General features: G+C 46.6%; 1 protein-coding gene across 12 annotated transcripts in view; it reads left to right on the top strand.

Moving 5' to 3' along the window:
* The window catches only part of Rere (arginine-glutamic acid dipeptide repeats), a 385,951-nt gene that overhangs the window by 316,378 nt on the left and 45,186 nt on the right, over nucleotides 1–24,387 (top strand). For 11 of the 12 annotated variants that reach the window (XM_004863671.4, XM_087214426.1, XM_004863673.3 and 8 more), the window contains one exon: nucleotides 12,955–13,035. In XM_004863671.4, coding sequence (XP_004863728.2) covers nucleotides 12,955–13,035 — 81 coding nt within the window. Of the gene's footprint in view, nucleotides 1–11,852; nucleotides 12,305–12,954; nucleotides 13,036–24,387 lie in introns of those variants that run through there. The other variant, XM_087214427.1, reaches the window with a different exon arrangement.

Genomic DNA, 24,387 nt, shown 5'->3' with positions numbered 1-24,387 from the left:
AGGAGCCAAAGGGAGCCATAGTGCTTTTGGGGAAGAGGCATAGATCATGACTTACAAACTTAGTTAAGTTCTTCTAGAAGATAGGCTTCACTTAATTTGAAATAATAAGCCTATATGATTTTATTTATTTTAGGAATATATGACATTATCGCCTGTAATTATAACAGTATGGTTACCTCCTTAAAAGAAAATTTCAGTTGTGTGTGTGTCTTGATATTTTATTTAAAACAGAAGCCGGGGACTGGGGATGGTGGATAGCTCAGTGGTTCCACCACCTACCTCGCAAGCGCAAGGTCCTGAGTTCGATCCCTGGTACCAGAAAAAACCAAAAAAACAAAAACCAGAAGCCAAGATTATTCTGGATCTGTACTTTCCAGTGTGGTAGCCGTCAGCTACCTGAAATGTACCAAGTGCTAGTCCAAGAAGAGATGCGCTGTCAGTGGAAGATACACTGTGGATTTCAAAGACAAGGGAAGGAAAAAGCAAAATCAAAACAATAAAAAGAATCAAAGACCGAGGAAGAAAAACTAGGAAATATTTCACTGCTAATTTTTATACTGACTACATGCTGAAATGATAATATTTTGAATATATTAAGTTGAACAAAATACTAAAATTAATTTTACCAGTTTCTTTTTAACATCTGACTGTTGCACAATTCAAACTTAAATATTTGGCTCCCACTTTTGGGCTGACGTTCTGTTTCTGCTTGGCAGCCACTCATCTACAGCCTTTTAATTACGAGCTTTGTAGAATGCTGCCTCACTGAAGATGTCTAGTTTTTGTTCCTTTATGACCTACAGACAACCACATTGCTTCCTGTAGTTCATTCTTCTTTCCTCTGTGTTGGGAGCTACTTGACCTCCTTATGAGCCAGTTTACTGGGCGGGCATTTATGTGGAGACTCCAGGTGACACTGCAGAGAGAATGCCTTTTGGGTTCTGTTATTAGCATTGAGTTATTTTTAATTTGCATGTAGCAGTGTAGCTGTAATTGGCAAGAAGCACTGAGCTGGCAGAACTTGTGCATCAGTTAATGTGCTGTGTCCCCTGCCGGTCCGGTCTCACCTGACTGGACAGGCCACTGGAGCACACTCACTGGTACTCACCGGGCGCTCTACTTAGGCCTGCAGGGAGGGAGGGCCTGACAGAGACCGGGGTGTGCTCAGTGCCTTTGCTGCTGGGCTCCATTGCTTTACCTGTCAGCATGTGGGCATTTCCACCTTGGGCGTGTGGTCTTTGAGCAGAAAATGGAGTCGCTTTTATTTGCTGCTTGGGACCGCCCAGGAAGGGGTTCAGCACAGGGTTATGTTGACAAAGGACATCATTGGCTTTTCCCCTGATGCTGAGCTGGCATCAGGGAGTGGGTGCTTTGGTGCCTCTGGCTGGCACCAACAGGAAAGTTGGATATCTGTTGGCTTTGTTGGTAACAGAGAGTTAGAAACTTTAAATCAAGCTGGAAATTAGATGAGAGAGAGGTCAAGGAGTCAATGAGAAGACTAAGCAGGTCACCCCCACACTCATGCATTTGTCCCCCAGTGATCTGGGTCACCTGCTCCCTACCGTCTGGTGCTGTCTAGGTCCTGGGGACGTCATGGTGAGCAGAACAGTCTTTCCCTCACCTACTCTGCAGCATGACCGTATATCATGTCATAGCATATGCAGCGATAAAAGCTGAGTGTTAAAGCACGACAAGCTGCAGAGTGGTGGGGCGTGCATATTACACCTGTTTAAATTGGAAGGTTGCTTCTTTATTCATTGAAATTAATAGTTGAAGCCAGGCGTGGTGGTGCACACCTATAATCCCAGCACTTGGGAGGCTGAGGCAGGAGGGTCCCACAGGTTCGAGGCCATCTTGGGCTACAATGTGAGTTCAAGGCCACCCTGAACTATATAGCAAGATCCTGTCTCACAAAAACAAAATTAATTGTTGATTAACATTGAAGTAGCTGGGGATTTAGCTCAGTGGTTCTGCCACCTGCCTCTCAAGCTCAAGGACCAGAGTTCGATCCCTGGTACCAAAACAAAAACAAAAACAAAAAAAACCATTTAAGTTAAAGTTTTTAGTAGTTTCAGTAACTAATCTTGTATTGGTTTCCTATTGCTACTTGACAAATTACCCCTTACAATAAAAATTACCCCAGGGCCAGGGATGTAGCTCAAGGGCATAGTGCCTGTCTGGCAAGTTTGAAATTCTGAGTTTGAACCCCAGTACCAAAACAAAACAAATGAAAAACAAAAATTACCCTGACTTAAAACCACTGTGATCCTTTGTCTCAGTCTCTGTGGGTCTGACTTGGGTGTGATGAGGTTGCAGTCATCAGGTGCTGGAGTCCCCTTGCAGGCTTCTTCACTCACATGGGGACGGCTGGAGCTTGTGAAGTGTCTCTGTCCCTCATGGCGTGTCGAGCTTCTTGGTGTCACGGTGGCCGGACTTTTTAATCTGCCACTCAGGGCCCTAAAGACAGGTGTCTGCAGAGGGTGAGCCAACCAGGAGCAGTGCTGCCTTTGTGATGCTGCCTCAGAAGCCACCTGGTGCCACCTCTTCACATTCTGTAGTGTGACAGTAAAAGGTCCCCCAGGCTGACAGGAGGAAACAGGCCCTCCTGTCACCCTCACCTTCTAAGAGCAGTATATGAGGTGCAGTCAGTTTTGGGTGCCGCCTGTGGTAAATATATTGTCACACATGTAAAGGGTTTGTGGGTCCATATGGTTTCATTTGTTGGCTTGTGTTGTTTTCTGTGCACTGTGTGCACTGTGTTGTTTTCTGTGAGATGAGAGGTTTGATACTTGAAGGCTTTGCTCCCCATTCCTCCTTCCTCTGAATCGACTAAGGTTACAGATGTGACGGGAGTGTGGAGTGGAGAGTGGTCCAGCTTGTGTAGAAACTTCCAGCATGTCACCTGCAGGGTCGGCTGGGCTGGGACAAGAGGCTGGTGCTGCTCCTGGCCTCAGGGCCTGGCACGTTAGTTACCCTTCGTGGTATGTTCCTGTGGCTAATCTGAAATAAAATAAAGCAGTGATTGTAGCCATGAAGTATCCGTAATCACATGCTTGGGAATTGAGGTGCGTTCCTGAACAATCAGGTGGGGTTGCATTGGACCTGCCCTCCACGGTTCTCACCCAGTGGTCTTTGGTCTTGGGAGGCGAAGAGGACAAAGAACTCCTTGGATTTAGTCCCCTGTCCATGTTGATCCCAGTAGGAGTGGCGACACTTACCCACAGTGGTTGGACGTGAGCTTCTGTTGCTAAATGCCACATGATCTTAGGCTGGGGAAGAGGTCTCTTTATTTATATCAAGATACCTCATCCAGCTGACAAACCATCAGGAGTGGCAGGATCTCACTCCTGAAGAGTTTTTGGAAGAGTTCAGTCATCCTCTTGTCTACCTAACTCCCTGCCGCTCCTGTTACCTAGCATTTGTGAGGCCCAGGGTTTGATCCCTAGTGCGACAAAATAGTGTAAATAGTGTTCTGTAAACATGGGGTAAAAAGGAGTGGGAGCGGGGACAGAGAACAAGGTAGGCATTTCCTTGACAGGAGTAAGGGCATGGGAACTAAGAGTGTGCTGGCTTGAGCGAAGCTGAGCCTGGGGGTCCTGGAGGTGCTAGGTCTGTGAGGTGAATGGAGAAATTGCAGGTGGACTTCGCACACTCAACCCTAATCCTGTGATTCTGATGATGAGGACAGATCTGTGGGGAATCCTCAGGGCGGACCTAATGCCCTGAAAGCGACTGGGGTGGCAGCCATGGGGCTCTAGGGCGTGAGGTGAATGGAAAGCTTATACAGATTTGGGAGAGTGACCTTTCTAAGAATTCACAGCTGAGGTGAAGTGTGTAAGATAGAAGGGGAAGGAGGACAGCGTTGGGAATCTTAAGGTTTGTGCAGGAAGTGTTATGGCAAGACTGACTGGTGCCTGCAGCCTGGTTCGCATGTAAGACAAGCCCGGAGGCCCTACCCAGCCATTTGTGGGTGGACGATCCATGAACTGTGTGAACTCTTTGAAGCACTTAGTGTGACCAGCCTTTGGCACACGTGCTGTAGCAGGCTGCTTGCCATAAAGGTTTAAGCTCTAGGTGTGCCATCACTGACGCAGCAGCTCACGTGCCCTGTTCTGCTGGTCACAGCTCTTCCGTCTCCGGCTTGAATCCTGGCCCCGAAGACGACTACCTGTGGGTTGGGACATTGATATTCCATCTCCCTAAGCTTCCGCTTTTGTGTCTGTAGAATGTGCCTGGTGACATCTGTCCAGGACAGTGATGCGACAGAGTTGGCCTCCCTGTGCTGCTGCCAGCACCACTGTCCCTCTGCACAGAGGCTGGGCACTAGAAAGACACTCGGCTGTTTCCTGCAGTTCGCTGGGCTTGGGACCCGCTGCTTTGAGGAGGTTGTGCTCTAGGACCCATGGTACCCGTGTTTGCAGTGTCCTGTCCTGAGACTCTGGAGGGCACTACTCAGAGTAACCAAAGGACAGGTCTCAAAGCAGCATCAACAGTCACCTCCAGAGGCAGTGGGGTCTCAGGTGTGGATCCTGGGAGTTGCAGCAGAGGGGAAGGTGCAGGTGACTCAGGCGGGCCGTCGGTGGGACCTCGGTGACAGAGATGCAGCATTGGGTGTGCCTGTTGGCAAAGGCTTTTCTCTGTACCTGGCATGAGGCTTTCCTTCTTCCCCGCCCCCATTACCCGGGTCACATTTAGGACACCTCTCTGCTGGAGCTGTGGGGCATTGCTCATCCTGCCTGACTGAAGGAAGGGCTCACTGTTGTGTCTGTGTTTGGGGGGACTGCAGATTGCTGACTTGCAGATCTGCCTGCTCTTTAGTCCCCTGAGAACCAGCAAGTCATTAACATAAAACTCTGTGCAGAAACCAGGGCAGAGCAGAAGGAGCCATTTTCACAGTGGGAGTCATTTTAGTACCTACAGTGTTTTCTAAACAGTTATGTAAGAGGACGAAGGAGCCATAGCTTGGCAGAAGTCACAGAGCGATTCTGACTGTGATACACTAGTTAAAATTCACCAGAGGGAGTTAATATTGAAAGCTCTCAGCCAGGGGTTAATGTAGAGGTATCTTGTAGTTGTTTTGGTAGCCTCGCCTCTCCTTTGCTCTCTTCCCTACTTCAGGCGGGGACAGATCGAGCACCTCCTTGGATGGCGCCGGATGTTTCAGTGGATGTGAGGCACTGGCGTGCCTGACCCTCTGAAGGATGTACTCACTCTCTGCCCAATACTCATATATCTGCTTTCAAGTTAATATTTAGATTTTTGTTTTAGCAACATGGGGCACGTATTATAGCCAATTTAAAAGGCAAACAAATTGAAACGAGTAAATTATGAGAATCTAGCCTTTACTTGCCTATTGGTAGGGTTTTTTTGAGAAACACTTAGTGTTTTGAAATGTGAACACAGGCAACAGCTCCCACTGCACCCCTGATCTGCACCTTTGGTTCCATTCCGAGGCTTCACCTAGGCCTGAGGCTCCTTGCTGGTTTACACATCACCATGATGCTCCTAGCCTGGGTCAAGGGCTTGGTGTCATACAAGGTGTGATAGAAAATGCAATAAATGTTAAAATTTATTAAAGTAAAAGTCACATTGCCATGAATCCTCTTTTCTTCAAACATACTTGTCCCATTGTTCTTGCTACTTTTTGGGGGGGGGGTGGTACCGGGGATCAAACTCAGGACCTTGCGCTTGCAAGGCAGGTGCAGCGTCAGTGAGCTAAATCCCCAGCCTGTGTTCCTTGCTACTTTTTGAAACAGTTCTGGAAATCCTCCTTCTTAAGGGTCTTTGAGGTGTGATTAAAAAAAAACACCGAATGCTGCTGCTGAGTGCCATCAAAAAGCAGGCTTGTCATGGTATGTCCCCCGTCCACCTTATTCACCAGACCTGGCACAGTGCAACTCCTGCCTATTCCCCAAAGTCAGAATGACCATGAATAGTAAATATTTTGAATGAATTCAGGACATCCAGTCAACAGTGACAGGGTAAGACAGTCACGTAAGGGACATCCAGGACTGCTTCAGAAAGTGGCAAGAAACAATGGGATAAATGTGTTTCAAGTGAGGGGGAGTATTTTGAGGGACATTAATGGTATTCTGTCTTTTACTATAATAAATTTTTAAAAAATATTTAAACATTCACTGTATTTTTTGTCACACCTTCTATAATGTTACTGTGTTTTGGTCTGATTATTTTTATTCCCGTTAGCTTCTGTTTCAGAAGTGGCTGTGTTTAAATTTTCTTTTGTCAAGCAGAAGACGGGACTAGATCCCAGGGCTTCTGAGGTGAACTGCGTCTACTTTTCCACTTTCCCAAAAAAAGGGGAAGTAGCGTTTTCCAGATTTGTTTTAATAAAACCAAGCTTATCAGTACTAGGTTCAGGCACTCACTTTTTTTTTTTTTCCTGTATTTATTTTTTTGGTACTGGGGATTGAACTCGGGTCCTTGCGCTTGCGCAGCAGGCAGCAAAACCACTGAGCTAAATTCTTGGCCCAGGCACTCACTTTTTAAAAAGCCAGAAATCGAAATTTTCTCTATCAGGAACTTACGGGTAGATAGCTTCTGATGCTGATAGGATGCTTGAGCTCAGTAAGAGATAAGTTGATAGTGTTAATTATTAAATTAGAGTCTTGAAAACATCAAGGTCTTCATTTGAAGAGAGATGAATTCAAAGAGGGAAAGGAGGCTGCTGCCTCAGAGCACTATAACAGTTTGTCTAGAAATTGGAACATAGTCATAAACTAAGGAGCAGCAGAAAGCAAAGAACAACCTCCACACCATAAATGAATACAAATTTCTATTTGGATCTCACTTGGCTGTGGTGATACAGAAGTAGAAATGACCTTCGCACTGAGAAATTAGACATTTATAGCTAAATGGATGCACATTGAGGCCATACTCTTAAGTGAAGTAAACAAGACACACATGTGTAAATACCGAATAGTTTCTCTAGTGTGAGAAACTGAAAGTGTAAATAAGGACTAAAAGGTATAATGGATAATGTGAAATAGGAAGAAAAGGAGCAAAGGGGAGGAGGAAGTGGGAGTGGTAGGGAAAAGGAAAGAAGGGAATGGAATTAATGAGAAAATGAAAAAATGGAAACAAAGTCTTTGTAAATAGGGAGGGATGGGGAGGGGTTGAAGGGAGGGCAGGGGAAGGGGAAAAAATAAGAACCAGGGGAGATTATGTAAAAGTACAAACTTCCAATGATAAATATCATTATATTATATACCTAAAATGTACCAATAGAAAAAAAAAGAAATGACCCTCACAAGCGCAAGGTCCCGAGTTTGATCCCTGGTACCAAAAAAAAAAAAAAAAGAAATAGAAATGACCTGTTTTGTGTTTGCAAGGTGCACACTCAGATTGGTGGGACATGAAGTGCCCCAGAGAAACAAGTGCCAGTCTTCCAAGGCCCTCAGCTTGTGTGTTTATGAGGGTGGGCAGACTGCAGGCTCAAGGAGCATAAGAGCAAGGCTCTTGGCACTGGACCGTTGGCTGAGCCAGTTTCTCACCACCTTTTAAATGTGCACATTCTGCATTTCCCCTTGGGCTTCCTGGCATCCTAATACCTGTGTACTTCTGGGGACAGAAGAGCAAGTGGACAGAAATAATGGGTGAGGCCTTGAGTTCCCGTACTAGAATGCTGGATTCCAGCTAAACTACTAGAAGCCTGTCAAGAAACAACCCGTGTCCCTAAACTTTATTTAGAAGCTTATAATACCTATTTACAAGTTGATAGTGTTAATTATTAAATTAGTCTCAAAAACATCAAGAGATGAATTCATGGAGGGAAAGGAGACTGCTGCCTCAGAAGCCTGTTTCTCATCTTGACCTGTTCAGTCACTCTCTACTCTAAGAGGGCCGTCTCTGTTTCGATTTCAAAGGCTATTCTGCATTTCTGGTAAACCACAAGGTAGAGGCTGGTGCCTGAGAAGCAGATGTTTTGCTGGTTTTGAGGCCTTGTGGCTTTCCATAGAGAAGTAACAGTAGCCACATGAAGCTTTTACTTCCTCTTTTGTTTAAAGTGGGGCCAAGGGTGCTTTGCACTTGATAGCACAATCACTGGTATGCGTGGACTGCTGCGGTAGGTCTCCATTACCACCAGGTGTCAAATGCATATTTCTGGAAGCAGTGAGTGTTCCCAGTGGGGTTGGAATATAGATTTCAGACTTAGAAATACTTGTGAGATTCTTGGATTATGTATATTTATTTATTTATTTATTTAATTTTGGGGGGTGTTTTGGAGACAGGGTCTCACTGTATAGTTCAGGCAGGCTTTGAACTTGTGATTCTCCTGCCTCAGCTTTTGGAATGCTGGGATTACAGGCATGCACCACCACATCTGGTTTGGATTATATTTAGAGCCAAAAGAATAGCAGAGATCATATTGGAAGGGGTTTTAGAGAGCAGAAAGCATAGAAGAAAGCTTTGAGGAGGACTTGTAACAGTTGGAAGTTGAGTAGAGAATTAGGCCAAGTGATCCGAGGAAAGCCAGAAGAGTTTCATCTCTGTTACCAGAGTTCAGGATGGGCCTTGATGCTTTTAATAGCCTACTTCCACTATGATCACCCCAACCCAAGCCCTCCTCATCTTGAGGTTGGTTGCACTTACGTTTCTAAAAGTTAGTGAATGTCTACTGCCTGTTGCAGCATTACAGACTCTATGATAAATAGGCCTTGTACAAATAAGTAACTGAATGGGAGGGACTGGCCAGGGAAGTTTATTTTGGAGTAGGAAGGATTTGAGTTTGGGTTTGAGATGAACCTGCAAGTGGCAGTACTAGACACCTGGTGGAAAGGTGGGCAGGCCAGGGTCCTGGAGAGCACTGAAGCCCGGGTGCATGGGTGTGAACACTGTCCTGCAGAGCTTCCTGCAAAATAGGGGCCAGGGAGCAGATGTGTGGACTCAGGATGAAACCTGTAGTTTAAAAAAATTCTTTGGGGCCAGGGATAGCTCAGTGGTGCCACAGCCTGCCTCAAAAGTGCAAGGTCCCGAGTTCGATCCCCGGTACCAAAAAAAAAATTTCTTTGGCACAGGCATACAATAGACTGGATGAGGGAGGTGGGTTAACAGACTATGAAAAGAGGGATAAGGGCCTGCCCCAGGACTGGCATCAGGATGGACAGGACAGGAAGGTGCTGAGCAGCCTTCCCCAGGGAGAACAGTGAGCATCTGGTGAGGCGATGTTGGACTCCATGGGAAAGCACACAGTCACGATAATGGTGTCATGCCACAAAATAGCCACTGTTGTCGTGAGTACTTCACAGAGGCAGCGGCAAAGTGTCTGGATTCGGGAGCTGGGTTTGAATTCTTCTCTTCTGAGTAGTTGGTTGACCTTGATCAGGTTCTGCTTCCTTGGCTGTGAAATGGGGAAAGTAATAGACTTTCTGTCTCAGGTAGGGAAGGTTTTGAATTAATAAGTGAGGCTCTTGGCATATAGTAGGTATTTACTAATAGTTGACTAGAATGATGTTCAACAGATTGCATCATAATAAATGGAACAATCAGGATCTGAACGCGTTTGTCTGCTTTCAGCACATTACCCTGAGGTTCCAGATCGGCCTTCCTTACATGCCACCTTTCCTGTGTCAGTGTTTCTGATGAACCTGTTGTGTGTTGCCTGGTATGAAGCCCACGTTTGAGTGCATGGTGCTGGCTTTCCACTGTCTGTGCCCTCTGGATCACCTACTCAACTCTATGCAGACTCTGTCTCCCATCTCCCATTCCCCACCCCTGTCTGTGCAGCTCCTCCGATCCCCTCTGGCTCCATGGATTCGGCCTCTCCTTGGTGAGCCAGCCTTGTCTCTTGCCTGGTGAAGGCATTCTGGACTGCCACGTGCCACTGCGTCCACCCCTCTTCCGGGCTCCCTTGCTGCATTGATGGGCAGTTTGTTGTTCATGACTTCACAAGTGTTTACCTTACCTGCTAAAAGTGAGTCACTCACATTAGTCCATGGGTACCTTCGTTTTTTAAAAATTCCTCCCAATGCTAGATGCTCAATCGATTTTTTTAGAAAGTGAGCCAGATCTTTAATTTATTATTTTCTTGAATTTGAAGTACTCTTCAATGACATTCTTTTTTTTTTTTTCCTTTTGGTACCAGGGATCGAACTCGGCCTTTGCACTTGCAAGGCAGGCGGCGAAACCACTGAGCTAAATTCCTGGCCCCTCTTCAATGACATTCTTGACCTGAGATTGTTTGCTGTAGTCCTCAATCACTACACAACTGTAACCAGACTCTGTGTGGGGTTTCCTTTCAGATGTTTTACAGAGTCTCATCCATCCCTTAGTAGTTTCTTGTTGCCATCAGGCTTAATTAGGTTGATTTAGTAAAACTAAGTACAGCTTGATGGACACAGGCCCATCACGGCTGTACGCAAGCAGTAGAAGATGAGCTGGGGCTGTCTAAGCTCTGGCAGACTCATCCAGCAGCAGTACCTTCCTTGGCCATGGTGGTGGGTTTCGGTGAAGCTGAATCTTGAATACACTCAAACCTCACCTTCATGTCTCTGTGGCGGCCTGGAAGAAGCTCAGTAATTTTTTTTCTTTCTTAGAGTACTGTGGATCAGACTCAGGAGCACTCTACCACTGATCTACATCCCCAGCCCTTATTATTTTTTGAGCCTGGGTCTGGCCAAGTTGCCCACATGGGACTTGAATTTGTTATCCTTCTGCCTCAGCCTCCTGAATAGCCTCCTTGGTAGCTGGAATTGCAGGCATGTGCCACCTGCCCAGCAAGAAGCAGGAATTCAGATGACAGTAGTTCAGGTGCCCCCTCGGCTCACACCTGGAGATGTCACCAGCTTCTTCGCCTGGTCAGTCCCTAATCCACACTCAGGCCACATGCCTCCGGAGCAGTCCGTATCTGATCTTTGCAGGGAAAGCGCCAGCTGTCTGCTGGCCTGCACTGAGGACGAAACTCTTCAGGGCTCTCTGCAGTCTCAGCCTCACCTGCTTCTCAGGCACTCCCATCTGCACACCCTGTCCTTGCAGTTCCTGGAATGTTCTTGTGCCCTTCCCAGATGACTGGAAGCCCTGTGGCAGCCCACCTGGCACGCTCGCTCGAGCTCTTCCTTGTTACTTCCTCTGACTTCAGGAAGCAGAGCAAGGTGCTTCCTCTTTGGAGCTCCACCCACCACCTTTTGTTCCCGGGCAGCTTCTCAGCAAGTCCACAGATCCCTCTGCTGACCCGGCTGCTTTCCTGGCTAGCCCTGGCTCCTTGAGGGCAAGGCGGTCTCTGCCTTCCTCAGCCTGCAGAGATGCCTGTTGATTACATGGATGACACTGTTGTCAAGTAAACACCCGTCACTCCTTCAGACCAGAGAAAGCTGCGCAGCTTGGTGGTGCCTTGACAGATTCTTCCCTTCAAACTATATGAACTGCCCTGAAATTTGACAGTGATGAGTCGTATCTTGGCAAGGGGTGAAATCTGAAAATGCAAAGCCTCCAGGACTGGAGTAGGAGATTGCAGATGGGTTTCGCAGGCCAAGCCTGGCTCTTTCCTACCTTTGCCTGGCGGATCTCAAACGCCCGGAGCGGGAGGGCCCCTCTTCCCGGTGGGCAGGTGATTTATTGGCTGGGTCTCCTCCGCGGTGATTTAGTTGCTCCCTGCGAAGTGCGAGCTAATGCCTGGGCCGGGAGGGGAGGGAGCGTCCGCCCACGATCGCAGGCTGTAAGGGGCTGTGGGCGTCAACGGGGCAGGCCCCAGTTTCGCCTGGCCGCAGTGGGGCGCCGTGGGCGTGCGGCCCGGTGGGCCCTGAGTGTGGGCTGGAGGCCCAGCAGCCTGGGGAGGGCCCCGGCCTCGCGGGCGCCCCCCCTCCCCGCCCGCCCGCTGCGCCGCGCGCTGCAGTAGGGAGGAAGTTTGTGTGCTTCGCTGCTTGACGTTGACGCTCTCCTGCTCCGAAGCTGGATCCTGAGATCCCAGCGCCCGGCCTTGGAGGCTCGGCTGCCCAGCGGGGGTCGGGCAGAGGCGGGGCCAGGCTGGGCCCGGGCAGGCGGGCGGCGCGCGATCCAGGCCGCCTTTTGCAGCTGCCCTCCGCTGCGCTGGGCTCTGCGCGCCGAGCTCCAGCCTCCTCCCCCGGCGGCAGTGGCTGGGGCTGCGGCTGTGGCTGGGGCTGTGTCAGCCCCAGCCCCGCGCCCCTCGCGCTCCGCACCGCTGGTCACACGCTGTGCCGCCCGCGGCCGCCTCCGCCCTGCGCTTTGTGGTGCCGGCGCTGAGTGACAGGCGGCCGCCCCTCGCCCCAGACCCGTGCGCTTACCTGTGGCTTCCGGATCAGCAGCGCGGGACCGGACTGCGGGCCCCGAGGTGGGGGCCGGGGCGGGAGGGCTGCCCGGGAGGAATGGGACAAAGTGAAAGTCTCCGGGCGGGCACCGGGAGAGGTGGAGACCGCTGCGAAGATGGAGGGGCCGGTGAGGGGCGCCGGGAGGGAGGCAGAGGGGCTGAGGGTTCTTTATTCGAAGTGGGTTTTAATGACGAGATGGCGGGGCAGGCCAGGCCAGCTGGGATCCCGCTCCCAGTGGGCTTCCGCAACAGCAGTGCCTGCCTGGTACATTCCTGGGATTAAGGAAGGAGGCCTTTTAACCCTCTAGTGTCCTTCTGAGGAGGCTCGGCGTTTGGTTGTTTCACCTTTCCCCGACTCTGTGTTGCTCTGTTGAAACGCGGGCATGTTTGTTGTTTACACCTTGGCGGACGAGACTGGGTGGCGGCAGAGCGTACGGTCATGGCTCCAGACCCGGATGCCTTCCTCTGGGGTGCGCTCCCCTGCTTGGGGTTCCGGTGAAGGCTGGCGGGTCCTGCTGCGCTGCTGAAACTCTCCCGGCCAGCCGAGTCGGTATTCCCTAGCTAAGACTTTCTGTGGTGCTTATTCTGCTGATTGCAGATATCTTTGGTTTTGCTGACATCCTGTTTTGTTTTTCGGGGTTTTACATCCCATTTATTGTTTCTTTTTATCACAGAAACGCTTCGTTAAGGGACTCAGGCAGTACGGGAAGAACTTCTTCAGAATTAGAAAGGAGCTGCTTCCCAATAAGGAAACAGTGAGTACAATCGGACTTTATGTAACTTGATTTTTAATTTTTTCCTCGTTGCTCCTGCTGCTTCTCTACATTTGATCTTACGAAATGGTTTCCTTTAACCCTGTGCTGGGCTCAGATGCAGTCTGGCCTCTAGAATTGTTTGCTCACTTCCTTGACTTTTTTTTGTTGTTGTTTTGTTTTTTGGTACCGGGGATCGAACTCAGGACGTTGTGCTTTCGAGGCAGGCGGTGAAATCACTGAGCTAAATCACCAGCTCCCTTGACTTTTAATTTTAGCTCATTATTTTAGATGCTAAAGGGACATGCTTACGTCCCTGAAGAATGAGTTGTAACTGTAGGAACAGAAAGTGAGTTGGGGGCACGGGTTATTGGAGAGTTGACATCTCATTTTAAATACAGTGGCTGAAGGAGGAGATGTCATTTATCACTAGTTTGGCTTTGCTAATGGGCAAGGCTCAAACACACTGATAGAATTAAGAGGCTTATGGCTCATTACTGTATTTTGAATACTGTTGGGATTTTCCCCCTTTATTTAATGTTGCTGTGTCTTGAAGAGCAGTTAAAATAACACTTTACTATTCCTGCCCTAAAAGTTAGCACTTTCATTGGACCGATATACCAGGGTTTTGGTAATTTGTTTAAGTGGAGTTTTTAGGACTCCTTTTTGATATATCACAAAGCTAGGGCTGAGATCTGACAACCACAGTGCCTCTGATAAAGCTCAGTTCCGAGGGTTTGCTGCGGAGACTTGAGAGTGAAATTCTGTGAAGATAATGTTGAGAAGGCATTCAGTCTCATTTACCTGTAATTGCCTGCCCTCCTGACCTTCTTACCAGTGGTACTGAGGACACGGGGTGGGGGTGGGGTCTTCCTGCTGGCCCGACCACAGAATAGGGAGTCCTGGGGAGGGGGCAGAACCAACCACTTAACAGCAGCATTCAGTAACCGGAAGTTCTCCTCAGGACTAGAGGGAGATGGCATTGATATTTAACCTGCCTCCCCACTGAGCTGCTTTCTTAGGAAATGGGAGATGACTGGAGAATATCCATTATAAAGGGCGGGGGGGGGGGGAACCATTGCTGGTTTGCTTTTTCTATTTTCTATTTGGTGTTATTTACTGACTTCCTCTTCTTTGATTTGCTCTTTAAAAAAATGAACTTTTTCTGGACACTTATTACATATATAATACTACCTTAGAACCATGATAACACATAGTGAGGAAGAAGGTTTCTGAGATTTCAAGTATGTCCCAGTATAAGTTGATGGTTTGTATTGATCAGTGATAATCAGGTTAAATTTGTAATATTTATTACACATCTAAATATTCTGAGATAGGTCATTGAGAATGGTGGAGAGAACTGCTCATAAATATCGAAATAATAGTATGGAATGGATTTATCTAATCAGTTTATTTTTTGCTCTTTGCAGAACAGGTTGGAAAGCGGTATTTAATGTGGGACAGTGAAATAAATAACTCTTTTTAAGTTTTCTGGAGATTTTAGTTCTTTTTTTTTTTTCCTTTCCCTCCAGTACCGGATATCTAACTCAGGACCTTGCGCTGGTGAGGCAAGCGCAGTGCCACTGAGCTAAATCCCCAGCCCGAGATTTCAGTTTTTTTAAGTTTGATGCAGATTTCTAGAAATTAATTAATGTGCGTGGACTTAGGTGTCGTTTTGGTTTGACTGAGTGAAAAAGAGATGAACATGAAGGTGTGTCCTGAAGTTGTGATTGGGCAGACTGTACCCTTCACTCAAGTTTTAGCTTTCCTTGTGCTTTGCTGAAAGTTGTAAATCATGAAGAAATCTGACAATCATTTTGTCTTAACTGTTTGAAACAAATATGTAATGGCATAGTTGAAATCAAAAGCTACTATCTGTCATTTGGAAACACCAGACAATTTTATCTAGTGTTTTATCTCCGTAGTAGAAATAGCCCTGGTTAACCTGTGACCTAGGTAAGGCTCTTTTCATCTGTTGTCTGATTAGGAAACAGAGTCGGGTTCATCTAACCTCTTCTTGCCCTCGCTTGTCCCTTCTTTTGAGTGGTGCCTGTTTCAGGGAACAGCCTTTTCTTCCCTGTGCTCAGGTTGTAGCTTGTCCCTCTCAGCGCCTCCTTCCTGAGCCCTGTCCCAGTCATTCCTCTGCTGGCACCCGGACCCTGTCTGCACCAGGACTCTTCACTGGGGCAGGTTGCTGGGATGAGCAGGAGAATGATTTGCAGCAGTGCTAAGCATTCATTCCATGCCCTCCTCTCTGGGGGCATTGGAGGAGTTCGTAAGTCTTGAGTATTTTAATCAGCTGGGAGAGGCTCTCTGGTATTTTCCTGAGTTATCACATAGCTAAGCTAATCATTTACAGCCTACAGGCAGGGGAGAACAAAGGTTATTTTTTTCAGGTTGTATCTTTTGTTTTTTTTGGTACCAGGGATCAAACTCGGGACCTTGCACTTGCGAGCCAGGCGGTAAAGGCTATTTTTTCATTTTTGTTGCAGAAGGTGAGAAAATTTGCAGCTACCAGTGTCCTTTGTTCAAAAATTCCTTGGTAGAAATCTTCTTATGGTCATGGTCCTTTTTATGGGAAATTCCCAATCCAGATAATTTCCACATTGTCTTCTGTCTTCCAGAATTAACTTATTTCTTTGCTATTCTCAAGTGACTTGAAACATCAGAAGGGCATCTGCATCCAAAAGAACACTCCTGATTGGGCACGGGATGAGGGTCAGCAGACCTGTGTTCTATTCTTGGCCTTTCCAGTAACTATAGTACTTGATGATCTCTCTTCACTGTGACGTTGGCTTTGGGCTGTGCGATGGCGGGTTCAGGTCAGTCCTCACAAAGACTGGGAAGTTCCATTCTTGGAAGTGGTGGCTCTTCTCCATGACAGTCTCATGGGTGCTGCTGTCTTCACACAAGGCTCTTGTGCCCTTAGCTGTTCCTGCACTTGAGAGCAAAGTGATGGTTCTTGCCTCCTCTGCCACTCTCTTGTCATGGGCCTTTGCAGATTACTCCACCACTCTGTCTTTCAGTGTGTGTCTGTACAATGGGATGATACTAAGAGAACAGTTTTCATTTCTGTCTTGCTAAAGCCCCCCTCTCCATCGAAACCCTGAGGGGTGGAGAGCAGCGCATATCTTAGGATCGCACCTCCTCCCCCATGCAGTTTAGCAAGGGGAATCTCCCTTCCTACCTGTTCGGTCCATGCACTTAGGTCAGAGGAGGGTTCTTGGTGGCCATGGACATGAACAGCTTTCCCAACTCTTTTGGTTTCTGGTGTTTATTACATAGGAGCTAATGTATGGCTTTTCCCTCAACACTGCTGCCCACTGAAGTGGGAATAATGGCTCTGATCGTGGAAAACCCAACTGTTTATAGAGGTTTGGTTGAATGAGTGTTAAGTGTTAACCTTGTGGTACCCAAGAGAATAACTGCAGGTCGGATCTTCTAGTATCATGGTTGTGCAAATACCCTGTAATTTATTGTTCTCATTATTTCTCCCTTTCTCTAAAATTGTTTGGCTCTTTAATATGCTTATGAAGTGTTTAGTTAGTAGATAAAATGTGGTAAGGAGTCAACAGAACACCTCAGAGTCACATTGGCTGTGTATTTCTTCTGTCTGAAGCCACTGTTGTCCTAAATCACATCCAGATTTTGAGTATGAGTCCACTGGTAGAAACCAGGACTCTGTCCCTGAGCTGCCAAGGAGATGGTGGAGAACCAGGCCTCATGAGTCTTCTTTGAGCAGTGCCGTGCTGTTGTTGGGTAGATGAGTTTTGTGGCCTTTGACATTAGGGTAATATCTGAAAAAACAGGAGGACTAACAGAGTTGGATTTTACTTACCTGAAGTGGACCCCATGTTATGAATGCTGTTATGGATCATCCAGAAGGAATTCTGCCGCATCATGGGGTGATTACACGGGCAGCAGTGATGCCTTCCCAGTCTGGGAATGTGTTTGTGTTGTTTGAACAGAAGACTTTGTGTCTGGCAGATTGGCCCTCGAACCTGGCCTTGCCTGCAGCCCTGCACTTCCTCAGTGACCTGGCACTGCTGTTCCTGTCTCTGGTGCAGTGAGGGTTGGCGAGCTAGGAAGAGGTGTCCCTGCAGTGCCTGCCTCTTCTTTGTAAAGGCAGAAGCTTTGGTTTCTTTCTCATCTCTTTAGTTTTAGTTTCGATTACCTAGCCCAGTAGAGATTAAGCTGCTGTTATTTGTCAGCCCAGTCGGTGGTGCATTAATATTTGCTGTACTAGAAACTCATTTTTGCTCACTTAGCATTTTCAGAGCTGAACATTCCATTCACTGTATTGAAGTTTGGGTAAGCTCTGATGGGTGGGCTGTCTGTGGAGAGACTGCAGGCTCTGTTCTGCCTGCAGGGAGCAGCGACGAGCCATGTGCAGGCCTGCAGGGCCTGGCAGTTCCTGCTGAGGCCCTGTGGGTGGTGGTTTGAGCCCCACAAAGTGAGCTATGCAGCTTGGGGCTCTGGAAGGCTGATTGGAGAAGGTGGTGTTGAACCTGGACTTTGAAGGAAAGACTCATTTTTGACAGGCCCATGGTTGGGAGGGTGGCAGAAAAGTGACTTTCCAGCTGTCAGAAGTGCAGCATCAGGACCAAACGCAGAGGCAGGAAGTGTCAAGTGTGCCCCGAGGGAAGGCAGGCAGGTGAGGTTGTGTAAGCTGATGCAGGCACACGCAAGCCAAAACTGTAGCTTGGAGGTAGACCTCTGGTGTCCTGAGTCACCCCAGAGTGTGTGAGTGAGGCAGAGCCCAGGAAGGCTCTTCAGGAGGGTAGTGAGAGCCTGGCCTGAGCCACGGAGTGGGTAGAAGATCCGAAGCGCAGCACAGACTGGGGGCTCCAGGGGACATGGTGAGGAAGATGGAAAGTAGGGAGTTTGAAAACTGATGGAAGAATGAAAGCTGCCTTTGTCTTTTTTTTTTTTTTTTTGGTACCAGGGATTGAACTCAGGTCTTTGCGCTTGCGAGGCAGGCGACGGAACCACTGAGCTAAATCCCTGGCCCATGCCTTTGTCTTGATTGTCTCTGTTGAAAAGGTATCCCTAGCTCTTTGACCTGGAACAAGAGCCTGGGGAAGAAGGGACAACTAACTGGTTTTGATGTTTTTACTAACTTTGGGTAGTGGGATAAAAAGTTTTGGAGATTTAAATTTTTACTCTGAGAATTAACAAAATCAGCCACCTTTCTCAGCCATAGTTCTTGGAATGAATTCTATTAAATATGTGTATCAGTACTAGCTATTCATTGTTCTTTTCTTCAAGCAAAATGTCATTTGCATAGAGCACATCCCCCTGCAAAGAATAAATACTATTGAGAAAGGACTTTAAGACTGAGTAATCGAGATTTGTTATTATTAAAAGGTTAAAAATGACTCTAGCATTCGGTATGAACTTACAGCATGAAGTTCTATTTAGTTTCAGGTTATAACCTTAGATAAACAATTTTCTAGCCTCATTAATACTTAATCCGACATTACATAACAAAGTATGGACTTCCTGACTAGCTTGATTCTACTTAGAACAGCTGCAGGTTTTGCAGCCACAGGGCAGTTCTTGAGCAGATCTGTGGTTTTAAACCTTTCTCCCCTAGAACAAATGCTGACTATCCTAACTGGTCGTCAGGCCAGCACTCCTGTTGCCCAGGGCATTGGGAAAGCTGCACATTCTCTAGGCCTCTAGTGTGGGCCTTCGAGCATGAATCTGCCTGGCTCCCCGGGCAATTCACTTACACAGTGAAGTTTAGGAGGCACCACTTTTTATAGTAATGAAGCCTTCAGAATCCTGTCTGTATGCCGCATTCATTCTTAAAGTATCTGGGCTTATTTTTACTCTCCATAATAGATTTTTTGGGGTTTTTTTGAGACAGGGTCTCGCTGTGCCATTCAGGCTGGCCTTGAACTCACTGCAGCCCAGGCTGACCTTGAATTTTCAGCAATTTTCCTGCCTCAGCCTCCCCAGTGCTGGGATTACAAGCATGTGTCACCACCCCAGCTTAATAGAACTGTGTTACATAGCTTCTTTTTCCATCTCCCATTCCACTTTTTCCTAGAAACATGATTTCATATAAGAACTCTTGCCCTTCGCAATATCTTGTGACATGCAGTCATAGTGTGTGAATGAGGTTATACTAGACCCTATTTTGGATTCTGACAGATCTTTTTATTCAAAAGGATGACATTCTCTTACTAATATGAGGCTTGGATGTTGTTTAATACTATAGTATTTTCAGGTGTTGCTTTCTTTTACTAGCACCCCTTACATATAAAAAAGAAACAGGGCCGGGGATTTAGCTCAGTGGTGCTGCCGCCTGCTGCGCAAGCACAAGGACCTGAGTTTGATCCCTGGTACCAAAATAAATAAATAAATAAGAAACATAAGTACTTTAAGGGGTTGGCAAGATGAGTAAAGAGAGAAACATTTATGTACTGTACTGTTTCTTTTGATAACATATCCCACATAGATACAAATAATTGAAATTTTCCATTCAAGGCAGAAAGATTGCCAAAAGAAACAGGCACTGCAATTTGGCAGCAAGTGGTGTGATCCTATAGCAATACCATTGCTGAGGGTTTTTTCCCATTAAAGTGGAGCAGAGGCTTGAATCTATTAATTCTGATAGTCTAAACTGAATGGATATTTTGACTGGGCAGTGATCCAGTTTTAACTAAGGTAATCGAAAGTAGGTTGGCTGATTCCCTTGTGTAAGTGAAGCAGTTAAGTAATTTGCATGTAAGAAACTTTCCCGGCACAGAAGTTGGAAGGAATGGGAAGCATTAAAAAATTATGTGACTTTTAAGCCAAAGCCTTGGGTTTTGCTTTTTTCAGTGTCAGTGTCTTCAGTTTGTCCTTGGCTGCATCCTAATATGAGAACTAGTGGAAATGACATGGTAGTGCTTTAATTACATGAAGTGCTTTATTTGGAGAAACTGCACTCAAAGAAAGACGGCCTTGGATTTCAAAGTGCTGGAGAACAAAATGCTGCCCACAAGGATCAGTTGGCATTTGCTGTTGGAATTTCCTGTGATTTACCTAGATATTGAATACCTTGGATGACTTAAGTGAGATGTTTATGACTTTTAAGCTGACACAATCTCAGCCATTTTATTAGCTAGCAAACCAGATGGAAGGTCTGAGTGGGTCTTTAGTAAGACTTACAAATTTAGATAACTGTGATTTAAGTTTAATGGCTTTATCCACTTGAAGCTTATGTTACTTTTTATTTTTTTGAGACAAGAGTCTTGCTTTGTAGTCCAGGCTGGCCTTGAACTACGTAGCCCAGGCTGGCCTCCAACTCACAGCAGTCCTCCTGCTTCAGCCTCCCGAGAGTACTGGTATTACAGGCATGTGCCACCACACCTGGCTACAGTGTGTTACATTAAAAACATCATAGGTGTTTTTTTTTTTAGCTTTGTAGATCTTTGAGCCTATTCTGACTTTGAAAACCTAGTTTGCTTGGGGCCAGGGATTTAGCTCAGTGGCACCGCTCCAGCCTCAAAAGTACAAGGTCCTGAGTTCGAGCCCCGGTACCAAAACAAAACAAACAGAAAAGAAAACCTAGTTTGCTGATGTTTGAAAAATATGTCTAGTCTATTAGAGAGCTAATATTAAAAATAAGTTTTAAAATGTACCTGAAATTGCAATCCTTGAGTAATTGTCTTATTTTAATCTTATTTGAAGTTATGCTCATGAGTAGTACTTAGGAAAATAGGTAAACATTATTTACATTGTTTTGAGAAGCAAGGTAAAACATTAATTTCAGTGTATTCACAGCTGCTCACCAGTGGGGGATGACCCCGCCCCCCCCAATAAAGCTTAAGTATATCATGTGAAAGCCCTTGGAGTTTTCTGAGGTGTTTAGGTTTTTATTTTCTCTTTTTGCAGTATTGGGGTTGAACCCAGGGCTTTGTGCTTGCTGGGCAGTGCTCTGCCACTGAGCCACACCCGTAGCCCTGTGCTTGTGAGTTTTCCATCAAGTTTCACTTTTAGGGCCCTTGTTATTACCCCCCCCCCACTTTGGAAATAGGATTTTTTGTTCTGTTCAAGTATCTTGAGTCTGCCTTGTGAGCCTCTCGTAACCCCAGGATCTGACCATCACAGTTGGCATAGCTGGGTGTTGGGGGAGCTTTTGGTAGCCCAACCCTGTGCTTTGTGGGGTGGAGGTGAGAGTAGCACCGGCCAGGGCTCGCTGTCTGGTGAGGGTCCGGCCTTCTCAGAAGGCACCGGAGCTGCTTCGTCCACAGGAGTCTGGCTGGAACTGCTCAGCACCCTCTAACCATGGTTTACAGAAGAGCTCAGCTCATCTTTTCTAGCACAATTGTGTTTTGTTGGCCTTTAAAAATCAACATTTTAGTCTCAGACTTTGGGGTCTGCTTCTTTATCTTTCTTAGGCATTTCTATTCTGCACACAAATGTACACCTACATGGAATTTAAGACTGGGGCAGAAATCTCATTTTAGTACTTCTGTGTCACCTTGAGTGCACTGTAATAAACTTCTTAATATTGGTTAAAAATGAAATGTGTTATCTGGGGAGCTGCCTGTCACCCTTCCCAGGCCCCTCACATGCGCCCACTGCACAGAAAGCTCATCCATGCTGGGCGTGTGAGATAAGGCTGGGTCAGTATTCACGTCACATTGGGCATATGCCCTCTGGATGGGTCCTCTCGGCACCAGCATCTCCAGCCGTCTCAGTTCTAGACAAACTGTTCTCACCAGTGGAAGTTGGAGCACAGCCTGGTATAGCTGCAGCACCTGGGTGCCCTGGGGATGCTCTGCTTCTCAATGTCAGTTGGGGTCCCAGGCTACTGGGGCTTCCCCTATTTAGGCACCACAGCCTCACCATGGAGAGAGGAGCCTGCTGGAGATTGAGTGCTTGGGTACATCCACCTTATTCACTGGATCTGGCATCATGCGACTTCTGACTCTTCCCTGAAGTCAGAATAACTATGAAAGAGAAATTTTTTGAATTGATTCCAGACAGTGAGGTAGGCATGACAGCACAACTAAAGACACTTACAAAAGAGGACTTCCAGACCTGCTTCAGAAAGTGGCAAGAATAATGGGATTCATGTGTTTGAAGTGAGAAGAAATACTCTGGGGATGGGGATCAATGTCAGTGTATCTTTTATTATAATAAGTTTTAATAAAAAAAAAAAAAGAAATGTGTGCCAGTTGTGGTGGTGCACTCCTGAGGCAGAGGCGGGAGGATTGCAAGTTCAATCCCAGTCAGGGCAATTTAGTAAATTAGTGAGGCCCTGTCTCCAAAAAAAGTGTGTGTGTGTGTGTTCACATGTGTGAATAATAGGTTAGAAGTACATTGTAGCCAGAGGTGGTGGAAAATCCCAGCACCCTGGGAGGCCGAGGCAGGAAGATCACAAGTTTTGGTTCAGCCTAGGCAGTGTAGTGACTTAGTGAGATGAGACCTTGTCTCAAAATAAAACGGGCTGAGGGCCGGGGATGTAGCTCAGTGGCGCCGCGCCTGCCTCACAAGTGCAAGGTCCTGAGTTCGATCCCTGGTACCAGAAAAAAAAGAAAAGAAAAAGGGCTGTAGTCCAGTGAGGCTGTAGTTCTGCACAAAAACCTCACATTCAAACTCCAGTTCTTTCTCCCCCCAAAAAGCCATTGTAACCATAGAGATGGAATTACAGCCCGAAAGCCTGAAAACTACTTAGTGTTGTAAGGAACTGTTTTCCTTTGTATTGATTTGCATGATTGTGTTGATGTTTGTTAAGACCAGTTGCATACTTCAGGGTCCTAGGCCTTTCCATCTGTGTAATGGACAGAAAATCCTCTAACTCAAATGCTCCAAGATAGACTAGGACTTGGGGTTCACTGCCACACTGGGCCTTCCTGTTCTGTTTATCCTGGGCAATAAATCAGCTCCACTGTTTGTCCAGTGGGTCTGTGTTCTAGATTATTTACAAGGTTGAAACCCATTGTTTATTTTTCTCAGCAGGTTTATGGAGCCAGTCAAGAATAAAATACTGTTTAGCAGTAGAGTAAGCCATTGACCAACCACAGCTTGGCTTCAAAACAATCACTAAAGAGTAGTGTGTGAGTGTGTGTGTGTACATGTGCATGGACTCTTGCACAAAGGAGGAGAGAGCCAGGGGGGTGGAGGGGAGGGCTCAGAGTTGCCAGATCTCTACCACTTTGCAGACTGCTCATGACTGTTCATGGATGTTTTTCTTTTAGTGTGTTAGTCACTGCCATATGCCATTTTATTATCTTGAAAACAGTCTCTAGGACTTTTCTCCCTTTTCACCCCTGAGGGTGTTTTAAACAATATTAAGATAAAGATTTTTTTGTTTGTACCGGGGATTGAACTCAGGACCTGCAAGGCAGGTGCAGTGCCACTGAACTAAATCCCCAGCCCAAGATAAAGATTTTCTTCGGTGATGCTTTGGTTATATATTTTCAGCTGCTGCCATTGTCTCTTTGTTCCTCTGCGGGAGTTAGGTGACTTCCATGTGTTTGGTTATTTTAGAGGGGTGGAGCAGCATACATGAGGCCTTTGCAGTGTGGAAATTACTGATGTACACACAGGTCTCCCAGGGTCAGAACTCGGTTCTCCTGGCCAGTGCTGGGTTTGAGATGTGCTGACTAGGATCCTGGAGTCCTCTCAGAGGTTTGCTGGCCTTGTGTTATCAAGCAAGGTGTTTCACTTTTAGAGAACTTGGAATTTGTGGGACAATAGGAATAAATTCTAAAAGACTAGACGTAAGAGCCTGTGCATGGCTGTACCACAAAGCGAAGCAGAGAATCTGTGACTGTAAACATTTGGGAATATGCAGGATGAAAAGAATAAAAAACCTTTTAATAAGTTTCTTCTTTTTTTTTTTTTTTTGGTACTGGGGATCGAACTCAGGACCTTGCGCTTGGGAGGCAGGCAGCGGAACCATTGAGCTAAATCCCCAGCCCTCTTTTTAATAAGTTTCTAAAACCCCAGACTTTTATTTTTTTCCCCACCCTATCCCCAAACTTTCAGATCCATTTTAACTTGATGGCATAAAACAAACAAGTACTTGATTCTGTCTCACAGTTTGTAGATGGGAAGCTTAGGCAGGACGCAGCTGGCCATTTGCTTTCATGGTGCCCGACGAGTTGGTCTGCAGTGCAGGAAGGCCTCCCTCCCTCACTTCTGCCTCTTAGTGAGCACAAGCAGGGCCCTGTACTTACTTGCTGTGTCTTGTGGGCTCAATTCGCTGATTAAAACTTGGAGCTCTTATTTCTTTGGCCATGTAAACCTACCAGGTGACTCAGGAGAAGTCCGTATGCCTCTCTACCAAATAATGTCCCCCAGTTGATGAGGAGAAAGATACATTTTAAAGCTATACTTCTTTATGTACTC

The sequence above is a fragment of the Heterocephalus glaber genome, unplaced genomic scaffold, assembly GCF_053883595.1.
Source record: "Heterocephalus glaber isolate CG9 unplaced genomic scaffold, H.glaber_assembly_v1.0 deba00001447, whole genome shotgun sequence".
Classification (NCBI taxonomy): domain Eukaryota; kingdom Metazoa; phylum Chordata; class Mammalia; order Rodentia; family Bathyergidae; genus Heterocephalus; species Heterocephalus glaber.
Note: the sequence above shows the minus strand (reverse complement) of the source record. Positions and strands in the feature narration are given on the sequence as shown.